Below are 22,836 nucleotides of genomic sequence, written 5' to 3' on the forward strand. Positions count from 1 at the left end.
CGTCTCTTTCTTCGCTTTCGTCTCTTCGTCTTTTGACGCGAATTATTCCGACAGGCAAGCTGGCCTCAATTTGTACCGCAGCTTTCCCACAGGCGGCTCTCGCCCGCTCACACGCGCCTCCGCAACGAGCACCTGTCACGGCGCAAGCATTAGGCTAATTCCTGTTCCATTCACGACGGGTGCCGCCTTAGCGCTGTGGTTTGCGCGCCTGGCAACCTCACAGCATCTGATATTCACCATGACTTTATGACAGTATACGCCAGAAAACGGAATGACACCAAAGCATTCTCAACTTATACAGTTCTCCAAAACATCGCGAGCACAGATTAAACCGCCTGAAGCTCGCTGGTTTGTAAAGAAGCCTGGCCGCATGCGCTCATACTTTTAGATTTTAATGACCCACACACTGCATGGGGATACGAAAAAGTAGTGCTAAAGGGAGACACCTCCGGGATAAGATGCAACAACACCTCCCTACTATCCTGAACGACCCAAGCACTGTCACCAGAGTCGGCAATAGTGCACAGGCAGACACCTGCAGCCCCGACCTTACATTTATTTCCATTCACACATTAAACAAGACCAATGGAACAGCACAGCACATACATTAGGCAGTGACCACTACATTATAGAAACCATTATAGCGCACACTGACAGGACTAGATATGTCCCCCGACAACAAACACTCACGGAGTGGGATCACTTCCGTACGCTGCGAGAAAATAGTGCGGAAGAGACCCCCATAACAGAAATTGATAACTGGGACTCTCAGCTCCTATCTGACATCAAAACCGTAACGAAACAGATAGATAAAGAAATTTCCTCTCTAAGAGTGTACGCCAGGCTTGCCCATCTCTGGGAAGCCTTCCAAAGCATCCAAACGCGCTGGAGAAAGAATAAATTCAACAGTAAGCTCAAACTACGACTAACAGCCCTTAAGTCTGAAATCGAAAAACACGCAGCGGACCTCGCTCAAATCCAGTGGGACCAGATATGCGACCGTCTGCAGGGCAACCTACACCTTAAGAAAACGTGGCGACTACTTAGGCACATAATTGAACCAAGTATCAGTAAGGCGGAACAAAGTGGTCGCCACACCCAGCTAATACAGCAGTACCAAGGATGCAATACGCCCTACACGGCATCTACCCACCCCCGTATCGCAACTACCTACCTACAACCTACATGGGCTACTCAAGCGAGAGCTGGACCGAGATATTACAGAAGCTGAAGTCAGAGCCGCATTAGCCAAACTCCGATCCAACTCAGCCCCTGGTCCATACCAAATAACAAATCAGGCATTACGCAACCTAACCGATAAGTCAATCGCATCACTCCCACAGTATATTAATGAATGCTGGAGAGCGGGCACTACACCCAAATCATGGAAGCACGCCAAAACAATCCTACTTCCGAAGCCAAATAAAACCATAAAATTGGAACACCTCCGCCCTATTTCCCTGACATCCTGCCCAGGTAAGTTCATGGAGCATATCATTCACGCACGACTCATGCATTATATAACTGATACTAATCAATTTCCGCCCACCCTGGTGGGCTTCCGCCCAAACATGTCTACCCAAGACATCATGTTCAGGCTTTACCATCATATTATAGAACCCAGTACAAACAGTCCCGACTCTGCTGTAATTCTAATTTCGGACCTAAGAAAAGCCATTGATAATGTCACCCATGATGCAGTTCTTATAGGCCTACAGTAAGAGAATCCAGGAGATGCGTTAAGGAATTTCTAACAGACAGAACGGCCGCCCTTCACGTAGTTGGCCTTAACCCTCCCCCCCCCCCTCGCCCCGTCATCGACATAGGGGTCATGGCACGCCCAAGGGAGTGGTAATCTCACTACTTCTGTTTAATCTGGCCATTCTAACGATACCACAAAAACTTAGCCAAATCCCAGGACTTTACCATACCCTATACGCTGATGACAGCATGTTCCGGGCAAACCAAGGCAGTGACGCGCATATAGAAGTCCTCCAGCGAGGCATACAGATAGTGGTCGAAGAAGCCGCCAGAGCAGTACTCTCACGCTCACCTTCTAAGTCAGAGTTACTTATGCTATCACCACAAACCCGTAAACCGGACAAGCCAACCATTAAGCTACACATTCAAGAACACCCTATCCCAGAGGTCTCGCGCATCCGGATATACTTGGTTTACTTATTTAAAATGGCAAAAAAAAAAGGATTCTTATGGAAAGAAACGCTATCCAAACAGCCAAATTAATACGCAGAGTCACAAATCTTCATCAAGGCTTGAAAAAAAAAAGAGTAGGTCCGCATTCTTCAGGCGTTCATTTTAAGTCGACTCGTATACTCTGTCCCTTAGCTTCGCTTAACCAGGCAAGATTTAGAACAGGTCGCTTTGCTCATTAGGCGAACGTATTAACTTGCACTTCGCCTCATCCCTGGGACATCGACTGTTCGCCCCGAAGGCTTAGGCCTCCACAATACAGCCCGAGAACTTATCGAGGCCTACCTAATGAGCCAGTACGAAAGACTCGCATGATCAGCCGTACGAAGATACTCCAGGGGTTATCAGTCGGACACCCCACAACTTCACTCACCTCTACCCTATACCACCATACATTCACACAAGTTTAAATACAAAAATAGTCCCACGCAACATGCATCCCGAACATCACGTAGTCAGGAAAAAGAAACTGGCTGAAGTGCTCCACAAAATACATAGCAATAACCAAAACGCCATCTATGTGAACGCAGCAGAATCTGCAGGCACCACGATGCATACGCGGTCGCTATAACGGACCTCTCTAAAAGACGTCTGAACTCAGCGGCAGTACGAGCCACCCGCCCAGAAACGGCGGAAGAGGCGGCCATAGCCTTAGCCATAATACGGAATCCTACCCTCCGGACAATCATTTCTGATGCAAATACCGCAATTCACAATCGCCACTGGCCGATTATTACGAGCGGCACTCGAAATTCTGGAGAAAAAAATTAAAGCCGTTCCACCTAATGTGAAAGCTGTCGGAAGTGCAGAGCAGTAGAGTAGAAAATACTTTTATTCGGCCGAAGCTACAGGCCGGGCACGTCGACCACCTGGGCGACCAGACTGCGCTGTTCTTCCCCTTCAGAGCCGAGCCAGTCGGTCCAGGTGGTGATGGAAAGGGATGGGGAGGGATACGAGTCGGATCAGTGATTCGCCATAATGGGCTGCAGCGCCGTTATCCGCTCACTGCTGCCACCCAATGCATTTCAAATTTCCCGCATGCACAGTGCTCGCGCGCCCCCTGCCTAAAACTGCGACAGCGGGAGTTCTGGCCTGTAGCTGAGGCTACTGAACAAACACTCGTGCCGAACACTCGAGCCGCTGTCGCCTATGTAATGGCCCCTTTTAGATGCAAAGCATCTCTTAGTCGACCCTCCATCGTCCCTCGGCGTCCGGCGTCCGCACTTCTCCTGGTCCCCCTCTCCACGCCAGATGTGATAACGCCGCTCTCCTCCTCGCCGCTCCGCTCGTCTCGTGCCGGCTCATGAAGACACCGGCAACACTGTCGCTCCAGGAGCCCTAACCAGATGTGATAACGCTATGGTGGCTAGAGGCCACTATAATAACGCCACCAATAACGCCACCATCTAGCCACCATAATAACGCCACTCTCCTCCTCGCCGCCCCTCCTCGCCGCTCGGCTCGTCTCGTGCCGGCTCAGAAAGACACCGGCGACACTGTCGCTCCAGGAGCCATCTCATGGTCGGGGCTATGTCCCTCCCTTGTTGCGCCGTCCACACCCCCACTGCGCATGCGCGTCTCTCCTCCATTCTCCTCTCCAGCTGTATAAAAAGCGCGCGCTGCGCGGCGTTCAGTCTGCTCCGAGACACCGCCTGCGCCGGTTCTGATCCGGTGTGGAACCTACACGGAACCCCCATGCTTTGCATCACCACATAGTTCCCTTCGGGGAGATGGTGTAATTTTTTCTTTACTCTCTCTCTCTCTCTCTCTCTCTCTCTCTCTCTCTCTCTCTCTCTCTCTCTCTCTCACACACACATATTTTCTATTCCAATTCTACCCCTACCTCCTCCCTAGCCTTTTATCCCCTCTCACCCCCCCCCCCCCCCCGAGCTGGGTTGTATACAGGTGAGCTCCCTGAGCTCCCTGCAGTGCTCAATAATATCCCTAGTGCACTTTCCTTTCCTCTCTTCCACCAAATCACTTCTCCCTCTCTCTTTTTGCGCTTGCTTTAATTTCGTATGCTGCATGGAGCCTTTCTGCGTCATTTTGAACGCGCCATTTTTTTTCTTGCGCAGCTGGAGCCTTTCTACGGAATTTCGAACTTTTCATTTCTTTCTTGCGCGGCCGCTTTTTACGCTTACAATCGTAAAAAAAGAACCCAACGAGCTTTCCTAACTAAATGAACGCGGGGGCGGCCGGTTATATACACAGATTTTGCCTGAAATGTACCTTCAATTTTCTTTGCACTAAATAACGGAGAGATGTATGGCAACTGCCAGCGGATCACGAGGTTTGAACGGTTGTGACTATTTAAACCTCGTAGTTTTCGAAGCCTCAGCCTTGGCCTCAGCGTGACTCCCTGACGCCGGTACAACAGTGTCGTGTAGCGGGAACGTTTTCGCCTGTGTTAAGCAGGTTGTTTGGTCTTACGTGTTGGTGAACTTCCTGATGTGTGCTGGTGCTTTTGTATTGTGGCGAAATCGTGGTGCCGCGTGTCTTCACGCCCGACCGCACCGGGCAATGTTTTCACTGCTGTGCCGTGTGCGGTCAATCCTTATGAGTCACTTGGATATTGACTAGGCAGCTCTAGGTGAAGAAGCCATCCTGTTACGCTGGTCCACGCGCTTCACAGTGGTCAGGAACAACATCCTGAACATCACTATTATACCGTATTGACTTGAACCTTTCTGTGGACACCTATGAACTTTTGATGGATTGATTTCGGAATAGCCTGTTTCACCACCACAGACATTTATTGTGCAAAGTATTGACTGCCCGCAGTACTTAGAAACTGATTGTTTTTTTCTTCTTCTTTTTTTTAAAAGGGGGGGGGGCAGTTACCACTAGTCGCTGCGCGATGATATTTGGTTTTGTAATAAATTCTTTTTTCGTACTTGGGTTCGTTATCTCGCTGTGCCGCCTGATTCCGGCAGTCGCACCGACCGTTAGCGAGCTAAGGCGACAAGGCGAGCACATAAAGTGCTCTGCACCTAAAACGCCCACCCATATCCCCACCATACAATACACTTGGCCTGGGCACCCGCACACACCGGCCCCGAGGGAAACGAGACGGGTGCACGAACAAGTCTGAGGGCTCACGCTCTGGGCAGGGCCTAATCTCTATCCCTATCATTGAGCGCGTCCTGCGAGGGATCGCCTGGTCACATTTAATGACATCACCACACACTACCGCCTCCCCCGCTGGATCTATCCACCGGCAGACCAGCAATTAGATAACAGCAAGGCTCACATTTGGCGTTTACTACAAACGAACACTTTCTCCAATCCAGCCCGTCTTATCCACGTACACCCAATCCTCTACCAAACCGCAGCCTGCCACCTGCGCGGCGAACACGCCACCCTATCTCATAAAATATATAAGCATGCCCCCAGGATCCGCTCCCACTAATCTCCTCTGAGGAGCACTGGGAGGCCGCGCTCCGCAGCTCCGATCCGGACCTTCAGGTCCGGTTAATCGACAGGGCTGCGGAGGTCGCTGGTGAGTGGATGCAACACAAGCGCGACGTGAACGGCATTTACCAAAATAAAGTTTTTCTTTCGGTCGGTGTCTGCGCACCTCGCAGATGCTCCATGGCGACGCGGGCTCAAATCTTACACAAAACCAATTTATCTTCTCTTTACAACGGTGGCGATTTTGGTACCGTTCGTGTTGTATCACCGCCGCCGCTGACGACGACGACTACGATTACGGTCATTATTCGCGTTTGATGACACACAAGGCTTTTGTATCAAAATCGGATGCGCATATTCTTCGCAGCGAATGGTGTTGAAAGACGATAGCGTTTCTGCCGCCACTGGCATGTAACACCCCCGTTCTCCTTCCTCTCCTACTCCTTCTCCCACCATCTCATCATCGTCATCATCATCATAATCACCATTACCACCAGCCTATCTACGCCCACTGCAGGGCAAAGGCCTCCCCCATGGATTCCAATTATCCCGGTCCTGTGCTAACTGCGACCAATTTACCCCCGCAAACTTCTTGATCTCATCTGCCCATCTAACTTTCTTCCGCCCCCTGCCACGCTTGCCTTCTCTAGGGATCCACTTTGTTACCCATAATGACCAACGGTTATCTTGCCTCCGCATTACATGCCCTGCCCACGTCCATTGCTTCTTCTTAGTTTCTGCTAATATGTCCTTACCCATCTCCCTGCCCCCCAAATCCTCCCGCCTTCCCTCATGTCCTCTCCCCCTCTCTCGGCTCTCCCTCCAACCCCTTCGCCCTCCCTCTCATTTTCCTCCTCCACTTACCCCTTCTCCGCATATCATTTTCCTATTCTTCCTCCCATCTCCGTCATGTACTTGCCTCCCCCATCCACTGACCACTCCGCTCCCACTCCTCTCTCACCCTCACCCACTCTCCCTCACCACCTCACTACACGTCTTTTCCTATCATCCTCGCTCTCGCTTCTTACCCCTATAAATCATAATAATAATAATAATAATAATAATAATAATAATAATAATAATAATCATCATAACCAGCCTGTCTACGCCCACTGCAGGGCAAATGCCTCTCCCATTAATCTCCAATTACCCCTACAAATATGTGCCACTTTACTCTTCCCCATCTCCCGATACACTCATCCTCTCTCTCCTCTCCCCACACTATCCCTTCTCTCTCGTTATCTAGCTCTCCCCCAACCCAAATCACGTGATTTCTGTGTTCATTCAACGAGCCGAAGCAAAGCGAAGTGTCCATCACCAGAACAAATCAAACAAGTACGGCTCTCACCGCTGGTGGTGAGGCGGCGTGTTCGGTAATGTGTTGGCTAGCTGTACTTTGTTTCTTTTGTAGTGCGGAAGAGGTAACAGCGCTCAACAGCTCTATGCTAACTATCTCCTACCCTTGCAAGGAGATTGGCGGTTGTGCAATAACGGCAAGGAAGATGAAGCACCGGTGATCTGGACAGGCATCATATTCAGCGTGGACCGCGAAAAGAGTGCGTGAGAGCCAGCCGTGTGCCCCGCTTGCTTTGGATTGCCTTCTCTGAGCATCCTGCTGCATTTCCTTCCGCAATAAACCCATCTGTAAGGTCCACTTATGAGATTAGCAGCCGGGCGCCCGGGCTGAGCGTGAGAACCCGCCGCTCTGTCTAGCGACGTAGCACTGCCGACACTGCGCTGCAACTGCCTCTAATTCGTCGCGGCGCGCACGGGAGACGGATTGTCTGGCCCACCGCATTCCTCAAGGATAATCCCCCATTGAGGAAGCAGACACCGCCGCCGGATTCCAGGAACGCCTGCCCGACCCGCGGAGGTGGTGGGATTACCGGCGTGTCTCTATTGTTGTCGCGCCCTGGTCAGCATGACGCACGGTCGCCGTCTTTCGCTTTCACCCCGCGGGGTCGCACGAAACTGCTCGTCTGTGGGCGTGCCGTTGACCCGAATGTGGCGGCGCCTCAATGAATATTCCGTGGCATGCTGAGTGACAGCTGTCTACGTGAATTCGGGCACTCCCATACGCGTGTACGAACGCTACAGGGGCGTTCCCGAGAGAGGGTGATCTCGAGGTTATATAAGGCCGAACTTGGCCGTTGGAAAGGGGTCTTGTCTGAGCGCTGAGCTGGCAGTTCCCGGCGAGACAAGGAGTCTCGACCGTTAACGCTAGGTTGGGATTTGTGAGCCCCCTAGTCGAGGTTAAGATCGCGTCGGAGGTTTAGGGTGCAGCGCCGCACCGGGCAACTAGACGGATCTTGCGGCGAGACAGAGTCTCGGCCGTGGTTTCTCGAGCGGTTTGTGTACGCTCCGAGAGTAGGAGAGTTAGACGAAGTTGAGGAGCTCGAGTGATTTGTGCGCACTCGGAGCTAGCGTCTAGCCGAAGTTTGAAGTTTTTCTTTTTATTTCTCATGTACCCAGTTTTCATACTGTAAATATCTGTACATAAACTTCCGTTTCACTTAATCAACTTCAACGCCTCGAGTTCGTCAATTCGACCGCCATCTCCAAGAACTTCAACACCATCACCCAGCCAGCCTCCTGCCAAATCAACCGGAGCCCGGGCGATTGGGTTCCTAATCGACACCGGACTTCGGGGAAACGATCTTTACTCCATCCTACACTTTTAATAAACGTGTGTTCTGAAAAAGTTCCCTAATATGCGTATTTTAATTTTCCGTGCGAGCGCACCTCAACCGTGTGAGAACCGTACGCACGAACGGGATGAAGGAGAAAAAACAGGATACAATTCGCTGTCTTTATTTTCGTGAATGGATTTATTTCAGTTAACCCGATGCTTTATTTCCTGGACGGCTTATAAAAGCGCGCTGAATGTGGAGGAACAAACAAACAAACAAACAAACAAACGAACGAACGAACAAACAAACGAGAACATACATGCATAACTGTCTCTCCTTCTAGCGGAAGGAAAAATGGGACGCGCCGCTGTCCGGTTTTTTCCAGCGGCGTGTCCTGTTTTTTCTTGACTTTTGTTTTGCGTCAGAGTTTGAGCTTCTTTCCGCAAGGAAATTTACCAGCTATTAGAAGCATTGGAACTATTAGAACATATTAGAGCCACCCTGCTTTCTCTCCTTCGCGTCGTCCGTGTGCTGTTTCTAGAAATTTGAAATCTCGTACCAACCAGCCCGAACAATCCACTTTGTTTCCGCGTCGAGACCTCCCTGCTTTAATAAAAGCCCCTAAGCCAGCTCCGCCGTTCTCGTCTCCCTATTCGTGATTTGTCGCAAAGCGTAATTCAGAAACATGCACAGGGCAGTGACGTCTGCGTTTGCCCGCTCTTGGCATGCATTCGGAGTACCGCGACCCGGCCATACAACATTTTATCCCGGTACGTAGTGTTCCTGGAGCAAACAAGGCCAGGCAATTGTCCTATACGCTCTTTCGTCGGCAAAAAAGAAGATAAAAACCCCTTTCTAATCACATCTGCCTGCACGAGTGTTCGGAGAAAATATAGCACGTTCTTTTCCGACGGGATCGACAGGCGCCTCTCGCAAATTATCTCGGGTGTCAGCAGGGTTTCGAGTGGCCTAGACCACGACACGCTTCTTTCGGCTCTATTCGACGCGCTGATTATTACAGAATGGAATTTTGTTCAGGTGCACGTCTCCGTGGGGCTCGACAGCACAGCTGATTTGCGGGTCTTGGCAGCCTTTCGGGGTCTCTACATCGTGGGCAATGATTGCACGCTGCCTGTTGTGCTGCAGAATAAGGTGCGTTAGCGGTAATGTCAAATGTAAAAGAAAACCGGCTGCGCACGAAGCTGACTACAGAGAAAACACGAGATGTAAGGTATTTTTTAAGCGCACATCTACGGATCTCCAGATGGGCAGCCACAACGGGAATGCAGAGCTGTACAGGGCATTTCGGCGACTAGGAAGAATTGAACACAGCCTGTCTACTCTCTGTGCAATTTCGCGTTGTGGAATAAGGCCTTGGTGCAATATTTGCTGCAAGTTTATTGACGGCAGAATTGTGGTGCATTCGATACACTTGCCGTGGGTTGTCTTCAACGAAGGAGGGTACATGAGAAGAAAAAAAGGAAAGGGGAATTTCGCCGTCAGATGATCGTCCCAAGACAGGAAAAAAAAAGGCAGCTAGGGCTCCTTTTTTTCTTCATTTATTTCTCTCTTTCTTTCCTCCTTTCTCTTTATTTTAATCTTTTTCCTTCTTTATTCTTCCTTCCTCCCTCCCTTTCTTCCTTTGTTTCTTTCTTTCTTTCGCTCTTCCTTCCTTCCTTCCTTCCTTCCTTCCTTCCTTCCTTCCTTCCTTCCTTCCTTCCTTCCTTCCTTCCTTCCTTCCTTCCTTCCTTCCTTCCTTCCTTTCTTGCTCTATTTCTTTCGTTTCGAATTGAAAAGGCACAATTTAATGCCTTCAAGACATCGGTCTGTGCGATTTCTGCAGGTACAATTATGACTCCCCAACACTTTGAATGATATACCTCTCAAATTTACTTGGCGAGAATATCTCTGGGCTGAGGTTATTCCGCTCGCTGAAAACGAACACTAATCTTTCAGTGACGTACTTAGCAAGAGCGTGATTCTCTACATCTAACTCGGCATTGTGTTGCGATGGCAGCAAAGCACAAGTTGTCAGCGCCAATTTTTAAGGATGAGCAACGCGATAACTGTATGCCGAGCGAGAGTGTTGCTGCGTGGATGTGGCAAGAGGGTTGTTGTCAAAAGATTATGGTTCGGAAATTAGCGTCGTCTACATTTTCTTGGTGTGACCTCAGGAGGCATGTCCCTCCGGTGTCGATGAGTTAGAAGGGCGCATTTTTGCCACCGGCGTCGCGATGTAGAATAAGCAAGAATAAGCTACGCATGATTTTTCAAAACAAGACTGACAAGAAACGAAAGGCGGTTGCGACATTTATTTTGTTTTATGTGAAGGATATATCGCTAGGGCTCCGTGTGTTTTTCGTGTCCGAGAACGAAAACTTCCGAGGCTCCACATAGTCTTTGAATAGAGAAGTGTCCTACAGAACAAGGCGTTGGAAAACGAACGTTGTCCCGGTGTGCGTGTGGGTGTGCTATTAGCACCCATTGACTACCAAAGTAGCATGCCATTCAAAACATGATTAGGACCTCAAGCTTATACGTCTGATCTGGGTAGGCATTTTGAGTAGATTAGTTATCAATGGGCACCATTTAAAGATCAGTAGGGTCAAAATAAAAGTGTGCGTGTATATATGTGTCTTTCTTAGGAATGACCACCGTTAACGCTAAAATAAATTAAGTTTGCTCATACCTTTCTCCCAAATTCCGTGTCACCTCTATGCAGTGTGATAAAAAGCTTTGCTGGTAATCACCTTATAGAATAGAATGGCCCTTACTTTGTTGTTGTTGCTGGTGTTGTTGTAGCCCGTTATTGAAGAAAGAAAGCCAGAGGCCGAGTGGGTTAATGTAGGAGAAGTGAATAGTGGGTTGCGAACTTTTGGTTGTTAGGTGCTCTCACGAGGTGTGGGGTCATCATAGATTTTGATTACACTCTCATGGGCTGCTCATAATATCATATGGAATGTAATAGGTATTGGTCTAACAAATTTAATCAGTCGTGAGTGAGTTTGGTGGTTGTGCGTTGGCTATAGGATATGTTCGATATTCGGTGAAAAGTTGAGCACTTCTGGACGAGATGGTAGAGGCTGGCTTGTGTGGAGACTTGGAAGTATAGGCATGTTGGCGGAAGACGGAAGGAGGGCCATCAGGGAAGTGTCTCAGGAGTGGGGGCCGCGTTGGCGGTGCACTTATCAACGAAGATTTCCCCAGAGCGCGGAAGTGGATTGAGGCATGAGAGAAAGTATGAAGGAGTAACGTCTTGCTAACGCTGTTTGTCTTTTTTTTGTGCGGGACGATATTCAGGGCTGGGGTAGCGTGGGAGGAGTAGCCGCTTCGTTGAGGACCAGTGGAGGGGCAAAGTTTGAACTTCCGTCTGCCGCAGCGCGTGCAGCCTAATTTCCAGTGCAGGAATTCTCGTGTCCCGCTACCCAGTGAATGCGAACATTCCTATACCGTAAAGTATGAGAATGTCGGTATTATTCACAGTTGTCTTTATTACAGTTGCTACTAAAGAATCCAGGGCTGTTTAGACGGCAGTTACTGCCGTATAAATTGACTCAGCGCAGCATCCGCAACAGAACAAGGCTTGTTCTGTTGTGGCGTGCTGTCCTGGGTCAATCCATACGGTTACATCATCGGCGTACATAGTAAAGCAAATACCCGTGGCTGTATCGTGGAGGCAGTTTGCAAGCCCTCTCATCCCTATGTTGAATAGGGTAGGTAAGAGGGTTGCTCCTTGGGGCACGCAGGTGTAGTGACGTGGTTGTTCACGCCCGCTACAGTTGCGGTCAAAGTAGTTGCACTTGCCGAGATGTTCGGTTCTAAACGGGTAAGTATATACGGCTACATTCGTTTACAGAGAAGCCGCTCGTGTGGCAATGCACTTAGTTAAAATTTGAAGGGAATATGCGGCACATGGGAGGGGTAATGCGTGGTGAAAGTTTTAGGCAAGTAGATAAATTAGGCTTCTTAGGAACATTTGCGCGTTTTCGCCCTATTAAGAGGCGGTATATGTGCGTGGACAGTACTTTTGCATGCACTCACTGTCTTTGGAGAACCAATTGATGTGACACGAAATTTGAATTTTTAGTGAATATGCGGTAAGTTATAACTGATGAGTGATGCGGGGGAAATGTTTCAGGCGCGTGAGTTAATGATGGGTTTTAAAGGAAAAAAGTTCTAAAGGAGCTTTTAAGGGACAACACACATATCGTCCGGTGCTCTGAGAGAACTGAAAGCTTCGCGAAGTTTAAATATGGAGGCAATATAGGGAGCACGTCGGGGTTGATATATGGGAAAGCTTTGAAGTTGGGGGTTAATAACGCGTTTTATAGGGAAAAATTACTGAGGCGTTATGGGAAGCGCCTACATTGTTTGCGTCGCTGTGCTGAGATAACTAGATTCTGCAAGCACTTCAAATTTGTACGGAATGTGTGAAACGTTATTGGTGGTGTTCGGGTGAAGTTTAAATTTATTGTGGTCAGTGGCCCTGTTATCGGCGATGCCGCGATGGACAGGACGCTTGGGGGCGCTTTGAAGAGTTGGGTCCATTTGCTAGAGATCGGAAGGTCGCACAAGCCTGCGGTGATTTCTTGGCTCTCTAAACCACGCAGTGATCCCGACAAATGGGGAATGTTTCAAAGTTGTTTCCGTTGCTTTGACAACCTCCGTAGACAAATTGCTTGCATGAGTTTGTCTTGGGGTCGTAGAACCAACGGTTCAGAGATCCGAGGCAAGGACCTCTTCGTGGGGCCCGGTGACACACTGAAAGCAATAGGAGATGAACAAAAAGAGGTCATCTTGTGTTCTCTAAACGAACGCAACAGTTTACGCCAGTGATTCCCAAATGGGGCTCCGCGGACTTCAGGGGGTCCGCGAGAGCATTTGAGGGGTCCGCAAAGCCTCCCTCTAAACTTTCCCCCCGCCATTCTTTTCTCGATTTTGCCAGCACCGGCTTGCAATTCAAAAAAAGGTGGCTTCGTCGCATTACATGTACGTTTAGTTTCTCCCCGTAGCAAATATTTGAACATCTGATTTTTGCACAACTCACTAGCCATGAGAAGCAAAAATACAGACCTAGAAAAGGCAGCGTATAGGTGTTTCGAAGAATTTAAATTCAAGAGGAAATTGTTTGTTATTATGGCCCGCATAGTCATTAACGTCAAGCAGAAAAGGCGGGCATTGGATAAGTCTGCGGGCGACGTGAGCTGCAGGCGCAAATTGTTTGACATTATGACACCGATCAACGTATGCTCCATCGTAGGGTCCCCCATCACTTTCGGAAGACCGGAAGGGGTCCCCGGAGCAGTCATGGCTGAGAACCACTGGTTTACGCGATATCACGAGCAGCCACAAAATCCCCGCAAAAAAAAAAAAAAAAAAAAAAAAGTCGGAGGTAACAAGGTGTGACCGCCTCTGAAATACGCTTCCGTTAATTAATAACAAGCTTGGATCAATTTTGGTTTGTGACGCGACTGTTGCGGCTGTCGCTCTGTCCTATCTTGATTTCTTCAGCCGAGAGGGGAAAGGGGACAGTTATCATCTTTGTCAATGCCTCCACTCCGTTGTCAGACTAAACGCCGCACGCATGAGTGGAAGTAATGTTCAACTTCTACTTCAATTTCTTCAACCCATTCCAAGGTTTTTTATAGCTCGTGGAAATAACTGTACTACATGTTCTCGAAACGTAGTTACCGTACTTCTGTTTTACTCTGAACATGCGAATGAATTGCGGACCCTCCACCGAGACGATGTACGCTGTCGGAGCTTATTTGGACTGAGTGTCTGATTTCGACCTTTAGGCGGGAAAAATACACCAGTCGTTTTTATTAAGACGATAGCCTTTTTGGGGGGCTATCATAACGCGGCTATTTTGGCCTGCCTGTTTCTGTCTGTCGGTCACTTGACTCTGTAAATGATACTTGAACACGGAGCATATAAGGCAGGACCGTTCCTAACTACTGAAATGGTAGGTAGGGCTTATACATGTCCGCACTGTTCAGCGCGAAACAAACCTCAGGAATATTTCAGGTGACCTGTAAGTACATAACCGAGGACATCAACGTTCTTTTAATGAAGACTGTTCTTTTTTTTTGATAGCAAACGAAGAAATAAATCATAAAGAAACGGCTTTGAAGAAATAAAAAAAAACACTAAAACAAAAGACGTCGGCTCGTGCTGTTCCAAGCACAACCAAGAGCGCAACATGAAAGATGCGCTTTCTTAAAAGATGGCGCGCGAACAGCATGAATGCGAAGAAGATTAGAATTCTGGTGGACGAAAAGCAGAGAAGGGAATATTGCTTAGGACAGTTACCACCTGTAACAGGAAAAAAAAAGTATTTTTTCTCCTTTATTACATGGCGAAAAAGTAGGAGAGGTTGACGCCTTATAAGAGCGCCGGCTATTCCTTCTCGCGCAAGGTAATGTTCTTAGAAGACATTTCGATAAACGCAAACTCACCGCCCAGTTAGGTAAATGTGAGCTCAAAAAGTATTTTGTGCCTAATAAGTTTTTTGTACCGGCCCTAAGCAGCGCTAGTATTAAACCAAGAGTATAAAACATGAAAGATGACAAGAAAAGATGACACGTCATCACCCCGCTACAAAGGGGAAACCAGTAGCAATCATCATCATCATCACGCGGGAAAATTGAATTGAGTGGAGCAAACTTCAATTACATTCATCAAGGAGAGAGCGAGGGGAGGGGGTCTAGTGTGAAGGGCGGAAGAGGAAGAGAGAGGAGGCAGTCACGTGACGTGGAAAGCAGAAGACCATCTTTTTTTTGGCAACGTTTACAGAGAAGAAAGCAGTTATGCGGCCAATTTTTCTCGCTGTTTTCCACCCGTCTACAGCAAGCTAGTCCACTGTACTCCATCTGTGGAGTCTATTCAGAATACGGCTATTGATTCTGTTATCTTCACATTCAAAGGAAGCAGAAGTCTGCTGCCACTGTCACCCCTAAAAAGACACAAAATTAAAGACAACCTTCAGTCGACTTCTGTGTCACGGCCTTGTCGTCTCCACTCGACGCGCAGTGATCCATGCAGTTGACATAGCTTTCGTAGTTGTTGCCGTTGCTCCCGCAACCGCCGTACACGAACGGGCGGCAACGCTTCTCTTGGGCGCTGTAGAACCAGCGGTGGAAAGAGCCCTGGCACGGTCCGGGACTCGGCTCCCGAAGGCACGCTGAGGAAAAAATTAACCCCGAGGATGACGGAATATAATCGGAACAGGCACCACTGTGAGCAGCTATGGTGAGATGCTAAGGGCGCGGACGAAAAAAAAAAAAGTGGGAAGTAATGGAGGCTAGCCTTGGAATAGTTTCCTTGTAAAAACGGCAGCTAACTGGGATGGCAGTCTTAATATGTTCTGCTACCCGTGACATCACAGGTGCAAGACAGTTAGAACGTCTTCGGGATATGCCGAAATGGCAGCCAGTTTTCATTAACCCTTTTTATGTGAATGAAACCGGGACACCCGAAATCAGATTTTAATAACTTTCTATTTCTCGGTGTCAGGCTTTCACAATAGTGCCCGATTTCTATACCGACCCTCATATCACATCAAATTGAGAAATTACGAAAGTCGAGAACAAATCACGCGAGCTATAAGTCTCTATTTATGCGGAAATACCAATAGATCAAACTAGCAACAATCTACACTTTTGTCAGTTTAGAAACCAGCCTAAATTTAAGAAAGTTTACCCAAAGACATGCCATAACCAAAAATCTACTAAGCAAGCTAGAAATCTAAGTAATGTTGCAAGCCGCTTCCCTTAGCCTTAATTGACTATAAAAATGTGATGGCTGAGAGCAAATTACTGCACTGTTAGAGTTTCTGCGGAACCACGACGCATAAAGTCGTAGTACTAGCAATACTTCAGGCTCCACGGCACTTCATAAACTCCAATAAACTTTCTATTAGAAAGGGGGCCGATAGGAAAGCGCGATTTTTCAAAGTCAGTATTATCTTCCTTTAATGACGTGCCTAAAGCCGCTTCGTTGTGAAACTAGCGATACCAGTCTCCAAGGGATGTCAATGCAGCCCGAGTTCGCTGGCGACGTTATCTTTATCGAACCCGCAGGTATCCCGCCAAATTTTATGAACCTTTTGTAAAGAAAAAGGCTGATAGTATAAAAAACCCGAGGGTGCAATTATTCCTAGGAAACTAAAACCAGGCGAACAATCGGCTCTAATAAAAGGGGTGGAAGGTGGGGGAGTGAGGGCATAGACTCGAAACGCATTCGAAGCGCATTCATAATGAAAGATTGCCTGCCGATGTCACCGAACAGCAATCAGTGCGTACTTCAACTTCTAATTTGAGGAGTATATAATAGGCGCCTCGCAAAGTGCCTCGAAGGGTTCCTATAGACTGGTCCAATAATGACAAGGTCGTTAAGCGTAAGAATAAAGGATAGGAAGCGCGCATAGTGAACATCCCACTACTTCAAGATACATAAAAACAAATGAGCAGGATCGTGAAGTGCAAACTCTATGAAGTTTTCGTAGGTCGGCTCCGCTACAACGCTTAAAGGGAAGGTGAAGCGGTTTTAGAATTAAAAGAAAAGTTGACTAGCAGCAAGTACACATTGAATAGTTCATGTGTACGAAATATTTTCGCAATACATGCAATAGAAGCGGCGCAATGAGCAAACAAAAGTGGCCCGTTGCCCCGCCCCCATCTCACCGCGCGATGCCGGAAGACCGAAGAGCGCGGGCGAAAACCGGCTGAAAAACGTCATACCTGGACTTCCGGCCGGATCGGCCGCCTCGGCCATGCTCTTTTCGCCGTGTTTCCTTGTGAATGATACTTGTTGTTGTGGTTGATAGCACTCATTTGTACAATTTTCGTGTTCAAAAAGTATGCACGAACGCCAAACGAGGCATACGTTATCATGCCGTATTCCTAAGCAGAATAATGCCACGCCGGGATGCTTGATAACATACGGAAGCGACAGCCGAGGTGGCTGTGCTTGATGACAGAGAATATACTACACTACGTTAAATACTTTGTAAACCGCTCCAATGCGTTTTTTTTTTTTTGATGCGATGGACGTGAATGTTCACATTAGATTCCAGATTTAGGAAGGATGGGGAATACTGCTGTACTTTGGCCGGGGATGTTTCGTTCCATTCCAGTAACCAAGTCACATTTGTTCAGGAAATACTTGTTTCGTTAAACGCGTCGGTTTTCTTTCCCTATGGGCTCAGGACAGTGTTCAAAAAAACATTTTTTGGCGAAACTAAAACAAGGGGCCAATCCTGATAGAAGTTCTCTCCCGGCTAAGAGGAAACAGTATTCCTACAAAGTAATGGAACCAAGACAACCAGATTACTTATTTTGCAAGTATACATGTCCCGATAAGGTGATGTTTGTCTGGAATTAAAAAAAAAAACACCCCTCCGAACCACCACCGTGCCATAATTTGTGTTGACTGCGGGGGCCTAATTTTTTGCCCAAGATTCCGTGTGGCTGCATATTATAACCTGGCAAGCACTTGTTGTCACTGAACCTCAAGTGTGCTCCAGTGATAGTTGGTGATATATATAATGATGATACTAAAAAAATTAGGAGCGAAGAGTAAATATACGGCCTCTGTCCGACTAGCGCGGTAAATGCTTAAATTTAGAAATGCTGAAACAGGCCAACGATTCATTATCACAAACGTTTGGTGATTGTTACCTAAAGTAACGTAACTACAACGTAACTGCCTTGTCCGACTGGTCTGTTAATTATAACGAGGTGGCCGTAATATTGTAGCAGAATGCGCAACGCACAAGCGAAAATCAAGCCCTACTACAGCCAATAATGCTGAGCAGGCACTAGTATGCTGCAGTGTTTTCAGAATAAATGCATGTGAAGCAGTAAGACGCCACTCATCGAAGTGCAGCTAGCAATCGCGGAGGCGACGTAGCGCCGCTGCCGAAATGGCGCGCGCGTGTGGGTCTGTGTTTCATGAGTAACGGGGCTGGGGTGGGCGACAACGAACAAAGGAAATGCGGAAGCAGAGTCTGCTTGTTGGTTTATGCGTGTACCGGCAAGATGTGTCTCGCATATACGTTTACAGCGCATGAACGCTATTTTTTCGCGCAGTGCACGTACGTGCTTTTCGCTGGTAGATTGTTTACAAAACGCCCATTAATCTTCGGCATAAATGGTTTTGTGTATAATAAGAAACAGTTAAGGCAGTACCTAATATTAACATAAGGTATAAAATCCCCCTATGCTGGCTGCCTAATTCAAAAATATTTTGGTGGAACCCACTAGTCGACGTCACAGTCACTGCTTTGGGGTTCTCTGTCGTGTAAAGCAAATTTAAGCTCCAAGATAATTGAACCAACAGCACGGGAAATTATAAAACAAAACTTCCAATCATGTGCGAAAATTAAACTGCAAGCTAAATTGCCGCAAAGGCAACCATGAGATCGTTCGCAATGCTTCCGACAACCCGCGCGGCCGAAGGGTGTCCTCTTTTGACGTCATGACGGGCGCAACCAATCAGGGGCGTCATAAGACGAAAAGCGCGCGTCTTTCAAACGGGGCCGCGCTTTTTGCAAGATAAATGCCACTTGGACTCATGTACGATAAATTTCAATGTGATATTCGGAATCAGCGCGCAAGAAACTATATAACTGTTAATCTAACTCAAATTTTTGGAAAGCGCTTCAGCTTTCCTTTATGTACAACTAACCAAAGCAATCAAGTGTCCAAAATCGAACCATATCTGACTCAAATATGCAAAAATGGGATCTCCGTATAGTTTTTGTGACCTGGTGTAGGACACGGCGCCGTACAACATGCAAGGCGTGCGTGACGTTCTCGATTGCGCAATGTCATCATGATCATCATCAGCAGCAGCCTATTTAAGTCCACTGCAGGACGAAGGCCTCTCCCATTGGCCTCCAACTGCTCCTATCCTGAGCTGCCCGAGTCCAATCTTTGCCTCCGAATTTTCTTATTTCGTCTAGGCCAGTGGTTCTCAACCATTACTGCCCCGGGGACCCCTCTGGGGCTTGCGAAAGTGACGGGGGACCCCACGATGGAGCATATGTTGATCGGTGTCGTAATGTCAAACAATTTGTACTTGCAGCTTACGTCGCCCACACACTTATCCGATTCCCGCCTTTTCTGCTTGACGTCAATGACGATGCGCGTCATAATGCCGAACAATTTGCTCTTGAATCTATAAGTCTGCCTTTTCTGTGTCTGTTTCTTTTCTTCTCATAGCTGGCGTGCTGTGCAAAAAGCAGATGTTAAAATATGTGCTACGCGGAGAAACTAAGCGTACAGGTAATGTGGCGAAGCCACCTTTTTGCACTGCAAGAAAGTGCTAGTTAGCAAAATCGAGAAAAATATGGCGGGAGGGGGGGGGGGGTGTAGCTTTGAGCGAGGCTTGGCGGACCGCTCAAATGTTCTCGCGGACCCCCTGGAGTCCGCGGACCCCCATTTGAGAACCACTGGTCTATGCCATGATATCATTTCTGAGACAGGTCGTACAGTCTGGGCCTATTTCACCCTTGTGTTGGGGCATTTGCTCGCTTTGATTGGTTGAGCTGGAGCGTTGCGGCGAAACGGACTTACGGAGACTTTTTAGAGCCTAAAGGCGGAAAGCAGGCGGGTAAGAAGAGAGGCTGAGGGAGGCAGCAGACTAGGTCGAGTGATGATTTCGGAAAATTCGGGCCAAATGAATGGATTCTGCTGGCGCGTTGAAAGGGTTATAGGAAGCGACCGGGAGAGACCCATGTTCCGCACTGAACTTGACCAATGATAAGGTGATTATTAACAAAGGGTCAAATAGACTGAAAGTAGTTATGGTAAGCCAGTTTTGATTCCCCTTTCCATACTACGCAGATACATACCTGGAGGTAGGCCCTCCACCTCATGAGGGCGACTCGAGGTCCTTGGTGTTGCTGAAAATGAAGAAATAAAATTAGTATTTTTTTTGTGTGTTAGATTCTAATGACATTTTGGCGTAATGTAATTTGCGATGGGGTAACCGAGGGTAACTTTGCGTGGCTGTAGTGTCCCGGAAATAAATATCGGACACCTAAAATTAACGATAGTGTTTTCACGACACAAAACAATGAAAATTCATGGAAGCATGCCAACTAGCTGAATTTCTCCCGTCGCGATAGTCAGTGAAACAACGTTAACACCAAAATTAAATGTTAACCGCTTCTCTTCATGGTCGTGCCGAGCTCCTTTCGAGTAACTATTCGCAGTGGTGGTGCTTGAAACTTGTACTAAACAAATTTTAAATTCGACTGCCTCAAGGCGTCAGTTTCCGTAAACCACGTACACCAGACCAACATAAACGTGCCGCAAAATGTGCTGATCTTCATTTCCGGAAATATGCATCGGTTTTATTTTGACGAAGGGTACACAATCCCTATACTCGGTGACAACATAAGAACGGCACCGGAAGTTGCCGCTGTGCCTTATCACCGTAGCCGGATGTTTCTCCGCGCGGCGCAACTAGGGCGTTACTGGGAATATTTTGAACATGGCTTGAGCCGTTCCCGTGATTATTTTGACCTAATATTCTTATAAACGACTCCAGTGACGACAAACAAACTGCGTGAGACATGGCAGACGATATCAGGCATTCATAGCAAACCCCTTTCAAAACGCGCGCGCACTGACGTCACGGGTCCGGCGCTTTGGCGGAGTGATACACCACATGAGGTGGTGCCGTTCTTGAGTTGTAACCGAGTATAGTAGCATCGTACTTTGCTCTTACAAGAGTCCGTTGCACGTAAAAAGGTGTTTTATGGCAGACATTGTCACCATTACAAGGAAGGCGCACTCACGTTTTGGCGACATGCAGGTCTTTTCGCATAGTTCCATACTCCGGTAGTTGTTGGAGTTGCCTCCGCATCCGCTGTACAAGAAGGGCTCGCACTCGCCAGAGCGGACGTCGAAGAAGTACCTAAGCTCCGCACCGATACAGTCCCCAGAGTCCACATCGTGGCCGCAGTAAAGATCAAGCTTGCTCAGTTCACCTGCAAAAGAAGCATCGGGAATACGGAGGGAACTTTCTGGGGGCGTATCACGAGGTCAATTTTTAACCCAGCACGTGCTATATGCCCGACTCCCGCCGCACTTGGCTTTATTTTTTTCGGGGTCAGAAAATAAAAACAAGGCAGACACTCAGAAAATGCCATACAAGAAAATCAGCACAGGGGAAGCGTAGAATATTTACGGATTTGGATAAAAATTTAAATGTACATAAACCAAAATTTTTACGAAGCAGTGACAGGTACAACCGGTAGACTGGATGCGGCCCACATGATATACAGCGATGGCTTCTGACGCTAAGCAATGCATGGCTAGAGTTTGATGCATTTTCCAGCTCCGTCAACAAGAACAGAGTGCGCCCTATTTTTTTCCGGCATTCAATCACGTGCGCGGCTAGTTTCTTCCGGCTCCCCCAAGGTGGCGGTAGCCGTCCACGCTGGAACACGATCACGAGGCTGCACGTGTCTTTGAAGCGCGAGGCGCTCCCTAGCGCGAGGCGTTCGTGTGTGTTTTTGTTTGTTTGTTTGCTTGTTTGGACGATTGTTTGATTTTATTCGGGGCCACATTTGCTTTCACTCAAGGGGTTTCACTGTCGCCATTCCAAGCGCTGTTTCTGTGAAAGTTCAAGCTTTTCTCAACTCGCTACGGACTGCACTCACTGTTTTACATGGGGAATACCGCTTATGAACATATAGAATAGAGGTAATGCATCGAAGAATACCTTTAATGCGGAGAAATAACTTCGAACAAGGCGTAAGTCGTACATACACAACCATACAGTAACCATACACAACCTATAGACATAATAGTTACTTGCAACCAAGCACCCAGCTACGTTTACCTACAGATGTATGAAAATTTTGTGCACTGTTTTTAAACCGGGATTGAAATTATGGCATGATTTTTCTACACCCGAAGTAAAAACGGCATTAAAAGCGTCATCGCTACTTGTAGAATTGTTTTTCGATGTTTTCTTTTTCCGAGTCGTCTTGCAGAGAGCATTACTGCATTGCACTATATGCACATGGCGTTTATGCAGGCTTCGGGATCTTTAACAACTCGATCGTTAAAGCTTTTCCTACGAAAACCACGTTTTTGCCAATCGCGCACCGTAGAAAACTCACCGAATGCCGCGCCAAAGAGAAGGAACAGCCCAGGTAGCTTCATGATGGGCAGGATGGGTTCGACGCAGCGCGCCTCGTTTGGGCACGGGGTTTTAAACCGCTTAGAACAATGGGACCTTCGTGGCGTTTCTACCTGTTGCTAACCCTGGTGTGCCACGCTGCAGATGATAAGGCGGCTGCTGCATATGCTCATTTGAGCGGATTTCAGGTATCTGCCGCGTTATCAGGCCTTGCACCGACACACCTTACTCTCGCTTTTGTTCTCTAGGGGAGACCGAGAGAAATTGCGGTATTGTCGAGAAACGAACCCAGCAGACTCTCGTCAATTTAAACTCTGTTAGCTCAATATGATCCTTAATTAGATCAAAATTACGAGGTACCATCGGGTTATAAAATCATCGAACTTCGGTCATGCCTTCGTTTCTTCGACCGCATTTTAGCGGT

At 47.8% G+C, this 22,836-nt stretch overlaps 1 protein-coding gene across 1 annotated transcript; it reads right to left on the reverse strand.

The window, feature by feature from the left end:
* Positions 1-12,700: 12,700 nt before the first annotated feature.
* On the reverse strand, positions 12,701-22,552 carry LOC144174517 (thrombin inhibitor hemalin-like). Its single transcript, XM_077703257.1, has 5 exons — positions 22,393-22,552; positions 21,061-21,252; positions 20,110-20,160; positions 15,235-15,435; positions 12,701-13,013 (listed from the first exon to the last, which is right to left on the reverse strand). Exons 1-5 carry the CDS (start codon positions 22,433-22,435, stop codon positions 12,850-12,852), a joined length of 651 nt encoding a protein of 216 aa, XP_077559383.1. The 5' UTR covers positions 22,436-22,552; the 3' UTR covers positions 12,701-12,849.
* Between the last annotated feature and the right edge of the window lie 284 nt (positions 22,553-22,836).

Source organism: Haemaphysalis longicornis, unplaced genomic scaffold, assembly GCF_048455015.1.
Source record: "Haemaphysalis longicornis isolate Haplotype H1 unplaced genomic scaffold, Haemaphysalis longicornis Haplotype H1 scaffold_3, whole genome shotgun sequence".
NCBI classification, from domain to species: Eukaryota; Metazoa; Arthropoda; class Arachnida; order Ixodida; family Ixodidae; genus Haemaphysalis; species Haemaphysalis longicornis.